Here is a 12,183-nt window from a genome sequence, read left to right as displayed (position 1 = left end):
TATTTCTGCACGTTCTGTTTGTTACACAGTACAGACTAAAAGCAAACAAGTCCCGTCTTCAGGAAGTCGAGCTTAGAGCTGTTTTTGCTTTTAAATTCCAAAGACTGTTGATTGTTGGTAATTTGTGTGATGAGTCTTTCAAAGACCTTTATCCAGCAACACAGTAGAGAAAATATTCAGAACTTAAACTTGATATACTGAACTCCAAATGAGAGAAGCCCTTCATGTATATATATTAGTGGTGCAACAGATCAAAAATCTCACGGTTTTAAGTCACTGATCGGATAGATTTTCGGATCAGCAGAAAAAGAAAAAAGACAAAAATTTAACATTTACTTATTTACTTATTGAAGTATTTTTTGCCTGTTAAAAACATTCAAATCAAGACTCATTCCACGCAATTATATTAAAAAAAAGATGGTACAATCGCCTCAAGGCGCTTTATATTGTCAGGTAGGCCCCACAATAATACACACCGCTCATTATATCGCACTCTGCTGTGATATAATGAGCTGTCACGGTTACGTACCACCCATTTGTAGTAGTTAGGGCAACAGAAGACGCCTGGGACAGTGGACGCACAACGAGATATCATAGCGTGGCTCAAGCACGTTCATCATAGTGCAGCTAAACACCCCGATAGCTTTTGTAATAGCTTTAGCCGCCACTTGGACCGCTAGCGCTGGCCATAACTATCGCTTGACAGACTGACCACGTGCACCATACACATACCTTTTTTCTTCTTTTACGAATCTTCGGATCACGTGCGTGCCGAACCGTGGAGTGGGATCGGATTCAGATTACGGATCAACCGTGATCCGTTGCACCACTAATATATATAATATATGTGTGTGTGTGTATATATGAAGGTATTTGTTGTAGATTTGCTGCCGTGCGCGGGATTATTGTCCACTTTTGTCTCATCTGTCCAAAGGAAATCCAGAATCTTGTGGTTTGTTCAGGTGGAGTTCAGTGTTTTTCTGATGTGCTGGACTTTAACATTTAACATGCTTACTGAGGCCTGTAGAGTTGAAGATGTAGAAGCAGAAGGTGAAGCTCTTGGGGGTTTTGCAGTTTCTTTAAGATAAGATGAAATAACCGTTATTAATCCCACACATGGGAAATTTATTTTGTTACAACAGAAAGTGGACAGTGCAGCATTGCACGGTCTGACCTTGGGTTGATTTTCAAGTAAAGTGGCTTTATTGTCATTTCAACCTTGTGCGGTGGTACAGTACACAGTGAAACGAGACAGTGTTCCTCCTCCATGGTGCTACATATAACAGACAATCAACACTGGACTACGTAAAGTGCGAGTGACCAAAAATTGCAATTATTTGCTGAAACATTCCCATCTGGGAGGATTGTGGCATTGTGTTAACTCAGACACACTTTTATGGAGGTGCTCACACTGATGATCATCAGTTAATCAAGTGTATTTCATCAGCAGCATGTGGCTTCTTTTAAGTCCTATCGAGGTATTAAGGATGCACTTTTACATGACTGTGTACTGCTTTCTGATTGGTGAGAAAAACGCATCAGGGATTCATACCGCTGCATATTATTGATCTACAAATCAGAAAAAAAAAAGAAGGGCAACTTAGTTAACAGTTTGTGCGTTAGGCTCAAAATTTAGATTTATAAATATATAATTCAAATAGAAAAAAGTAATTGATCAATCAATAAGTTAAATTACAGTAAAAGCAACAGTAAAAATATATAATTTATTGTATAAACTGTTTTTACAGTTTAGTACTTCTCCATAAACAGATCACAGTTAATGCTTCTGATTTAATAAATTAAACATTTAAATTTACAAAAAGAAGCTTTCTAAAAATATTTTTTCACAGAAGATATTTACATCATTCGCCTGTAATTCACACATAACAGCAAATTACTGTAAAATAAATGTGTTATTACAGCAGTTTTTATTAGTGTAAGAAGTGTAAGCAGCTAATCTGTTCTCTGGAAAATTCTAGAATTACTGAACTGAACTATTTAGATATAAAGGAAGATAAATCAACTGAAGTGAGGACATGTTTGTGCCCAGGTGTGTTTGTAATGAACATCCCCTCAGTGTTTTCTCACCGTGTGTCATCCTATCATTTCTTATCTGTCACTTCATATTAAACTCTCTGCTTCCTGCTCTCTGACGGGTTCATCTTCTTTTGAATTTATTCTTTCTTTCTTTTTGCTGTGTTGTTTTATTGCCACCTGTGAATTTGATGTGTATTTTTTCTGATTTCTCTTTCATGTCCATCAGCCTTTGTGAGCAGGAGACAAATATCAAGTTACTGTTTGTGTTTCTGTCACCAGTATTACTGTGAATAGCACAGAGTTGGTGTCCTGCAAACACACTCCTTTCACTTACATTCAAATATTAGCCGTAGCTGTGGGTAAATATTTGGAAACCACGCCCCTGTCCTGCAAAAAGACTAACGTCAGACTTTAATGACAAATTTAGAAAATACAAAACTATATTTGGTTCGTAGAAAATCATTCTCACAATTTTGTTTTCAATTCTTTTGTGTAGAAATATATTTCAAAACATGAAAAACAAACGTAAAACTTACAAAACTGAGTAAATGGGCAGTGTGAATGGTGGGAATTTGTGAGGAAAGCTTTTATGTATCAAAGCTCTCACAAGAGAATATGTGGCCTTATAATGTTTAAAAACATAACAATTATTTAACACATAAAATAATTGTTTTTTAATTAAACGTAAAGAATACTTTAAGTCTTCGGTTCATCAAAACAAAAGCTTGGGGTTTGCAGGAGACAGACGCGCTCTCCTGAAGACTAAACAGATGATTTTCTGTGTTAAATTTAAAAATGCTCAGCATCGCATTGCTTACTCAGCAAGGCATTCTGAGTATGAAAAAAACACACGTAAATGTGCTTTGTGAGTGCAGACGAGGACGACCAAACACACAAGCTGACTCGCCGCCGTCTGTAGATCTGCAACAGTAGGAAGCAGGACGCTGGATTTCTCAGAAAAATAAAAATACAGAATCACATAATGAAGGAGAACCGAGTGATTAATGGCACTGCATTTATTTCACATGGGAGCAGAATTTTCTACTTCTTGCATGTCAGGACTCATCAAGTAATTGGCGAAAACAGTCGTGTGAGTTCACACTGCCTTTCCTTTTTTATAAAAGGCTGATAAAATAAATCAAATCATGACGTACAGGATTCAACCTAAACAAGTCACACTGGTTTCAAACCAGTGGACACTGTAAGGTCAAAGGCAGAATTTAGTGGGTGAATCTAATCAGCATCATCAACTTAAATATAAATTAATGTCTGCTAGATTTGATGTAACCTAGTAACAGAACCCTAGATGTAAGCAGCCCGATACTGCATCACTGTAATCTGTAAACACTGCAAACTAACCGAACTGCATAGTATCTGTATGCAACCCTTAACCCTTTAAAGCCGGTCGGAGCGGGCACGCTCTGTTTTGCGTAACTATCTTTAAATCCCTGTAGAACCGGAACCACGTGAGCTAGCGCAATAATTTTTTTTGCATATGAAACCGGAGGAGTTGTACTTACATCTTCTGCCATCAGCTTGTCCTCGGTCACAGTTTCCTTCCACATAATGCAAAAACTGCATAAAAATTTCCTGCCCCAAACCAGAAGTGACGTAATTTTCACAGAAAATGTAGTTTTTTTTACTTGTAGGCCTTAAAAACCTATACTGGGGTTTTTATAAGTCATGTTTGACTTTATGCTTTTCTGAATAATTTCTGTGATGCTTAGAACTCAAATTGCACTGCTTTAAATAGTTTATTTTGATGCACATGCTGTTTTTTTGCAAATTTGCATCATAGGATTGTTTTTCGTTTTTCCTGTAGTATATAAAAAATTGTGTATTTCAAAAATAAAACTATCAAGACACTCAAAATAAATTTCCTGTTGTTGTAAACTATTTTTTGCAACTTTTAGTTTAGTATTTACAGTTTTGAGGGATAAGCCTCTTAAATTTCTCCAAGTAGAAATATATGTAAAAAAAACAAAAACGATTTTCAATTTTTTTGTAGTTTATTGCACTTTTTTGCAATTAATGCAGTTACTATGGACTTAATGCATACATATTATTAAAATATGGGCTATAATGGTTGTATTGATGTATAGCAACTTGAAATGCTCCCAAAAATGGCTCCACAGCATGTAAAAATATAAAATAAGCTCTGGCGGACTTGATTCTATGGTAGGTCTTAAAGGGTTAAATAAAACAAACTTCAAGTACCTTCAAGTCGGGTTTGCGTCACATAAACCTCTGTGAAAATTATGTATAGATCCACTGTCTGATTTAAAAACAAAATGAATTAGGACGTTCAATGTCACACTTAAATGTAACTTAAAGAAGTTGGGATTTTAAGGTTGTAAAGAAATGCTAGCAAATAATTCCAGAGTGTAAATCAACATAAACATGTCGGATGAATCTACTCAAGAAATTCACATTTTTAAGTGTTGAAAAATGTCAGGTTCTTGAAAAAAAATGAAGACATACAATTAAAAACACAAACTTTTGATTAACTAGTAAAATAATGTCACATTTATTAAATACTGTATGTATTTAGAAACTATTCTCTCCCATATGAGTTGGATGCTGCATTAGGCCTCAGTTTCACAGGCTGGCGATCTGCTGTCAGCATCAGGTTGCTTGTGAAAAATGAGTATTCTCAGACTGGTTGGGGAGTGGTTGCTGGAAGTTGCTGGCTGTTACTGTATGAATCGGTTGCACAATCATGAAAAATGCCAGCTTTACTGCAAAGAGATAATCATTTGTTCATTTGTTAGTTTCAGCGAGTCAGGATCTTCCACATAGAAGACCAAGAAAAGCACTGTATACCTCTTTCTGACCAATTTCACTTAGCAACAGCAAGCAACAACTCACCAACTGGTCACGAAGTATACTTTAATAAAGCAACCGATGGTTACCGTAGTGATTTACCACTCTGCAGCCTTTCCTCGACCCAACGTTGAATTTAAACTGTCACTTTTTTCCTCTGTCATATCCGACTGAAAGACAATAAAGAAGATGGACGTAGCCCCCGAGTCTACAAAGTGAAGCAAATAAACACTTTCCTGATGAGTTTTTTAGGGGTGCAACGATACTCGTATCGGTATTGAACCGTTCGATACAGTGCTTTCGGTTCGGTACGCATATGTATCGAACAAAACAAAATTTTTTATTTATTTTATCAACTTTTCTTCTGACGATGCTGTCTGTGTTGAGAGCTCAGTGAATCTGCGCTCGACTACTCCGCCTAGGCTGCACTGTCGAGTGCAGATCCACTGAGCGCAGCGCAAGCTAGCGAGACAGAAGCTAAGCTTGTTGCAACATGGCAAATTGAACCTCCCCCACCCTCATTCAGATCTGGCGTTTGGAACTATTTTGGTTTTCATGTGACGTATGACCCTGAAGGTAAGCGCGTCATGGACAAAAGTAAAACAGTATGTTGGATGCGCCACGCAATGCTCAATTACATGGGTGGGAACTACTGCGTTAGCGCAGTTAGCTCGTTAACGTGTTGGCCGTCCAGCCCCACGCACGGGGCGATCCGCGGTATCTCGTTAACAGAGATTTGCCGTGTTGTGGCGTTAACGTCATTTCAGATTAACGCTGACAGCACTAGTGGGAACACAACGAATATGACTGCACATTTACTCCGACATCATCTTAGTGCAAAGACAAGTGGAAGCAGACAAAAACAACAAGCACGCATGCTACAAACTTTAGCCGAGTCATTTAGACAGCCGTTAGCACATGATTCTCCTTATGGGGACCTGATATGTTTAATATGCTGCTAAATTTAAAAACTGTACTTTTGAGTTAAAATATTTATTTATATATTTATAATTTTAATAAATGACAAATTAAAAAGGCATGAACATTTTTTTGTATCAAAAAAATATCGAACCGTGACACCAAAGTACCGAACCGAACCGTGAATTTTGTGTATCATTGCACCCCTAGAGTTTATAGGCTTGGTCGCTCATCTGTAGTCATATTGGGGGGGAAATGAAGTCGGTTTTATACATTTTGATCCATGAAAAGTGTCACAAAGGAGAATTATACACTTTCTGTCAGATACACCAATCACGTGTCACCAGTTTTAAAATGCCAGTGCTCATCTTGAGGGTTCAAAACAGGACTTGATAAACCAATGGGTGACTCACAGTTTACATGTCCATCTTTTATACTGTCTATCATCCAACTGCATGGCGTGCTGTGTTGTTAAAATGAATGTGTTGGTCAGGTGGTCAGTCTAACTCTGGTCTCTGGTCAGTTTCTGGGTTCATTGAAACTCATTCATCCATCTGTTTGAGCATGTTGATTTTGGTTTGCTCCGCCGCCACCTGATCAGCAACACACTGAAACCTTAACATTTAACTAACATGTAAATGGTTTGTCTGCACGTATGAATGCTGGTTTCCGTGCAGGTGGTGGTCAACGCTCTGATCGGTGCGATTCCCTCCATCATGAACGTGCTGCTGGTCTGTCTCATCTTCTGGCTCATCTTCAGCATCATGGGCGTCAACCTTTTTGCCGGGAAGTTTGGCCGCTGCGTCAACAGCACGGGCCAAGTCTACGACGCTTCTGCAATCAACAATAAGTCCGCGTGCGAGACCCACAACGACACCTCGACGCACTACTGGAGCAAAGTCAAGGTCAACTTTGACAACGTGGGTGCCGGGTACCTGGCCCTGCTGCAAGTGGTAAGACACTTTGTGTTTACTTATTGGAATCAGAGACTTTTATGATCTCCACTTTTTTTGTTTTTGGCTTTTCAAATTTGTACTAAGATTTCTTTGGTTTCCAAGAAAGATTTATTTTCAGTTTTTACTGGTCAAACGTGTGCCAAGGTTCATACAGATGTGCACACAGATCCTGGTTAGTTAAATAAAAGAAAGCTTGTAGTAGCGGCTCTTTGGCCAACATTTTCACGTTTGCATTAATTTAATAAGTAGCCAGATAATTATGATGCACGGTGAATATGCACAGACAAATAAACTTATCGTGCATAATGAGGCCAGGATGGAAGTTCCCCACATTTCCCACCGCCGCCTGTGCTTCTGTGCTCTGCAGAGAGAAAAAGTTGGAGCACTTTTTTTAAAAGCCATTTTCACAGTTGGCAAAGAGAGATGCCAGCTTGGGGTTTTGCTGCACAGTGAGTCATGATTCATTATGTGACCTTTCAGAAAGGTCACTTTTAAGTTGTTATTAGACACCTAAAAGCACCCCCAGTGCTTTATTTATGGCGTGGGTCGCAGCTTTCCTTGCCTACTTTGTGTTTTCAAAAAATGCCTTCAGACCCAGAGACCTGGAGAGAGTGACACGACAGGAAATGTGTAGGATGTTTTCAGACTCGCCACGCCAGCCGCGGTTCTTTTACTCTTTTTATACGTCCTGTTTGAAGACGTATAGAAGCGTTCCCTGGGAAGTCCTACCCCCTGAAGATCTCAGTGCAGCTGTGCAAAACAATCACTAGAACACACACTGAAACGGGATCACGAGGCAGAGCCGAAGATGAAAACGAAGAACAAAATTCTGTCATTGCGGCGCCTGTGTGAAGCTTCGAGGGAAACAAAGAGGTTCGAGTGAAGAAATTGAGGCACAAAGTGAAAAATCGTCTCCTTCAAAACAAATTAAAGCTGAGAGTCTCCTCCACATGCCGTAGGAGGATTGACTTTTCCGCTTCTCCCGTCCCTCTCTCTCTCTTGATCTCGTCTTTTCGTTTCATCAATTTGTCGCCTTAGCCTTAATTTTCCTCCCACACCTGTTCTTCGTTGCTCTTGCTTTTGTCTTTTCCACTCGTCCACTCTCCCTGCCTCTCTTTGTTAACGTTGCTGTCGTTCCACAGCCTTCTGTCCTCTCTGTCATTTATGAGAGCAGTTTTAAACCTCACATTGCCTACAGTAAGTGGCAGGTACACAAACTGCAATTTGAATAAGTAACACATAAGCTGTGAATAACTGAGAGGTACTGATGGGAAAAATAATTGGAAATCTGTTGGGAGGTTATTATTAAAAAATAATAGCTCTCACGGTCAGTCACAGCCGTTAATCTTCATCTGTGTTTCCGGACATGAATTTATTTATTTTTGATTAGTTATTTCTAACAAACAGGTTTTGTTTTCGGCGGCGTTTTCATGCACGCGCCTCACTCTGTCTGTAAACATGAATTCTTTTTTGTAAACATATATTTATTGAATTTTGGTTTCATAAACATCAAACACTTTAAACATCTTGAACATATGGCAGTAAGAAAGCAATAAAAACACAAGACACTCAAAAAACAAAAACAAATTTAAAAAATTTATAATTAAAAAAATTGTATTATAATTAAAATAAAATAAAAAAAATAAATATATCAGCCGTAGCTGTGGGTAAATAAAATTTAAAAAAAAAATTATAATTAAATAAAAATAAAAATATATAAAATAAAATACAATAAAAACAGTAGAGGTTACTGTATACATTCCCAAATTTAGTTACATATTCTCTTTCCAGTTCTTCAACTTCCCCAGTCTTAGAAAAAATAAATAAAAAAAAATAAAAATAAAAATATTAGCCGTAGCTGTGGGTAAATATAAAAAATAAATAAATAAATAAAATAAAATAAAATATTAGCCGTAGCTGTGGGTAAATTAAAAAAAAAAAATTATAATTAAATAAAAATAAAAATATATAAAATAAAATACAATATAAACAGTGTACATTCCCAAATTTAGTTACATATTTTCAGTCCCCAGTCTTTAATAGCTCCAGAACAACACGTCCTCACTCCCGAGGCGTAATATTTTACGCTAGGTGACAAATCGTCAACATGTTACGCTTCTGGGCAACCAACACCTTCATAAATGACGAGATCGGAAAAATGAGGAAACATGAGAATTGTTTGGAATCAATCCACACATGTCAGTTCATTTTCCTCTAATCGCTTTGGACAACACTATTTCACGTTAAGTGCTGGTTAAGGTTAGGAAAAAGGTTGGAGTTAGGGCTGCAATACATGGCTGTGTTTTACCGCGGGAGCGTCATTTGACTGTATTTCACCCATAACCTGGCACGTACCATAAGAACGCCGAAGGTCGCCTTCCGCATTCCTCAGGAACGCTGCGGGACGTGACAAATCATCAGGTTGTTACGCCTCAGGAGTGAGAACGGGCTCCAGAAACATCTTCCAAATGTATAAAAAATTCTGGTGATCTTTTCCTAACCACACAGGTCAGCTTCTCAAGATCTAAACTTGATTTTACGTTATTTAACCATTGGTCAAAAGAGGGACCAGTTGAATGAATTCTGATAAAACTGTGGGGGATGTAGAGTGGACTCTTAACAATGGATTCAAATTTGGCTGACATCAACCGAGGTCAAAGTAAAAATATTTTTATAGAGCTATTTCACTATATTTCTTACTGCCATTGTTTGTGACACCACGCAGGGCTGTGCGATATGACCAAAATCTCATATCCTGATATAAGACATCTATCGTCCGATAACGATATAAATCACAACAATGTAACATTTTTTGTAAATTCTGTGAATCTCTGGCAGCTCGACTTGTGTGAAGTGTTTCCAGCTGCGCATCATGTAGCTGGAGTCGAGTGTTTTAACCGATGCATGAAACGATACATTTTTAGATATAAGTTGTAACGGCGCCGTTTTCTTTGTATTTATTACACGGCGTGCTGCGGGGAAAAGCCTGCTCTAACGTTTGAGTCTAAGGTTTATTTTTTAGCACCTGGCGGCTCTTTTTTACGTCTCATCCGTAAATAATCTGCTCTTTCACGTGATTCAGTTTATTTTGAAAAGTCTCAACAGGATCTTGAGCTTTATTGTGAAAGGTTTATGTGGAACATAAACAAGCGGACACGAGATGGTGTTACCGTCGCTGTTGCTAACGACAACGAATAAAAACAGGCACTTGTCCGTCAGTAGTGTGGTTATATTAAATATAAGAGAAAGAGAGAACTTTAAGAAATTAATAATAACTACAGTGACCAACAAAACATGAAAAAATATTGCTGTAAACAGTTTACTTTGCGACACCACGAAACAAACGATAGCCTAAAATTAAACGATAGACGTTTTTATATCGTCATCCGATATATATCGTTACATCGAACAGCCCTAACACCACGTATCATTATATGTGAGGATTGTAAATCAAATCACACATCAGACACAAACAATGTTCCAATCAATTCTTTAAAATGTATTTACCACTAAACATTTAAACTAGGGATGCAACGATACCAATTTTTTCAAACCGATACTTGGATCTGAGTACTTGCCGATACAGAGTACAAAAACCGATACTTCTACCACACACACACACACACAAATGCAATGAATTGGAAGACAGGTTTTATTATATTCCCTGCCGATAAAAAATAAAATCTTAATAAAAATGACCACAAAAAAATTTCAAGTGAAAAATAAGCACTTCTGTTAAATTATTGCAGAGTCTCCACATTGTAATTTAACAAAATATCACTGAACTATTGGCACTGTCTCGAGCTTTCAGAATAATAAATAAACACTTCTGTTTATTTATTATATTTCATATCGCAGCTCGAGTATGCTGAGAAGACGGTGCAATCCTATGTTTTCCACGACTGGCATTGGCTGGTCATCCAGAGCGATAAAATGAGTCAGAGCCTCTGTTATTTTAACTGCCCGTGGATTTTCTCTTGACATTTTTCATCGCTTTTCCAAAACCTGAGTTAAAGTTGGCTGTTCCACACTGCTGACATTTTGTTTAGCCTAGCTACAGCAGCCTCCAGTTTCTCTTTTTTTATCTGGAGCCGCCAGTCTCACTCGCCTAACCCTGTGCCTGTTTAGCACGGGATGTCCCCCTAGTGGCCAATCTAAAAAACTACAACAGAAATGACAAGCCACCCTCTGATTAATGAAATAAGTTAGTATCGGTTCATGGTATCGGTTAACTTTTACGAGTATGAGTACACACACATTTTACAGTATCGGCCCCGATACCCGATAACAGTATCGGTATCGGTGCATCCCTACATTAAACAACTGTTGCAAATTCATTGTTTAGACACAATAAACTTTTTCCACTTTTATAAGGCAAAAAAAGTCCATATTTGGAGGCTGCAGAGATTCGTGGTGGAGCAAATCATTTGGCCCTCAGAGACGCACGTTTAAGTCAAATACAGCACAGATTTGATTTGATGAAATAAATTTGTCTCCTAGTTCAGTTTAAGCATTAAACCACTGGGTTAACTGCGGCTGCGTGTCACTTGCTTGTTTTCATAATTAGATAAAAAGGATGTTCTGTTGCTGTTACTCCAGCTTTTCAACAACGCTGTAAGATTTACTGCAAAGTCAAACGCAGGTACATAATGAGATATGAAATGAAAAGCCTTTATAGTTATTATATTCAGGATACAAAGAGACTGGCAGTGGCATGCCTGCCTGGAGCGTTAGAGTTAGAACGACAAACTTCACATTTCTTTCTTTGCCTGTCCCTCCTTCCTGTCTCTCCATCTTCTGTTACTCAACACAACACGGACAGAGCAAAGTACTGCAACTACAACTCCATTTCCCCCCTCTGTCCTTTACATCTCCATCACCTTCCCTGCAAACCTTCATTTTCTTCTCTCTCTCTCTGTCTTTACTTCACTCGCTCCTTTTTCCTTCGCTCTCGCTCTCTGACGCCCACCACGGGAGTCCTGAGAGCCTCCAATCAATCAGCGTCTGAGAGGCTTTTATTTTTAGAGCGACTTCAGCCAAGTGGGAGAGAAATGCAGAGATGGAGGGAGGAAAAGTGCACGAAGAATTAGAAATATTAAACTTAAACAGCAGTGAAAGAGAAGGTGAAGATGGAGATAAAAGGACGGAGAGGTTGGAGTCGAGGGAAATGTGGTGGAGGAGGAGGCGAAAGGACCATAAAAAAAAGTTGTGGAACGGCGTGCTGCTGCTTTCACCGTCAGCCTCCCAGAACTTAAGAGTTGCCAGAGTGCGGTCGCCTTGGCAACCAGTTGCTCAGCACATCTCTGTTTTTGGCTGGTCGGCGCGGCAACAGTTGGTGGGGGCAAACCTTCTATTAGCATCTGGAAATATCTCCACGCTGCAAAAAGTGATGCAGACACTTTACTGAGATTCTGAATCCAGTGTGTTCTCTCAGTCAATCATCAATAAA

At 38.5% G+C, this 12,183-nt stretch overlaps 1 protein-coding gene across 1 annotated transcript in view; it reads left to right on the top strand.

Annotated features, from left to right (window-relative positions):
- The window catches only part of LOC102799570 (sodium channel protein type 3 subunit alpha-like), a 281,657-nt gene that overhangs the window by 252,678 nt on the left and 16,796 nt on the right, over window positions 1-12,183 (top strand). Inside the window, exon 27 of the mRNA XM_087846568.1 lies at window positions 6,456-6,731. Within this exon, the coding sequence (XP_087702694.1) occupies window positions 6,456-6,731 (276 nt within the window). The remainder of the gene's footprint in view (window positions 1-6,455; window positions 6,732-12,183) is intronic.

The sequence above is a fragment of the Neolamprologus brichardi genome, chromosome 9 (assembly GCF_056152115.1).
Source record: "Neolamprologus brichardi isolate AB-2024 chromosome 9, ASM5615211v1, whole genome shotgun sequence".
In the NCBI taxonomy this organism is placed as follows: domain Eukaryota; kingdom Metazoa; phylum Chordata; class Actinopteri; order Cichliformes; family Cichlidae; genus Neolamprologus; species Neolamprologus brichardi.
Note: the sequence above shows the minus strand (reverse complement) of the source record. Positions and strands in the feature narration are given on the sequence as shown.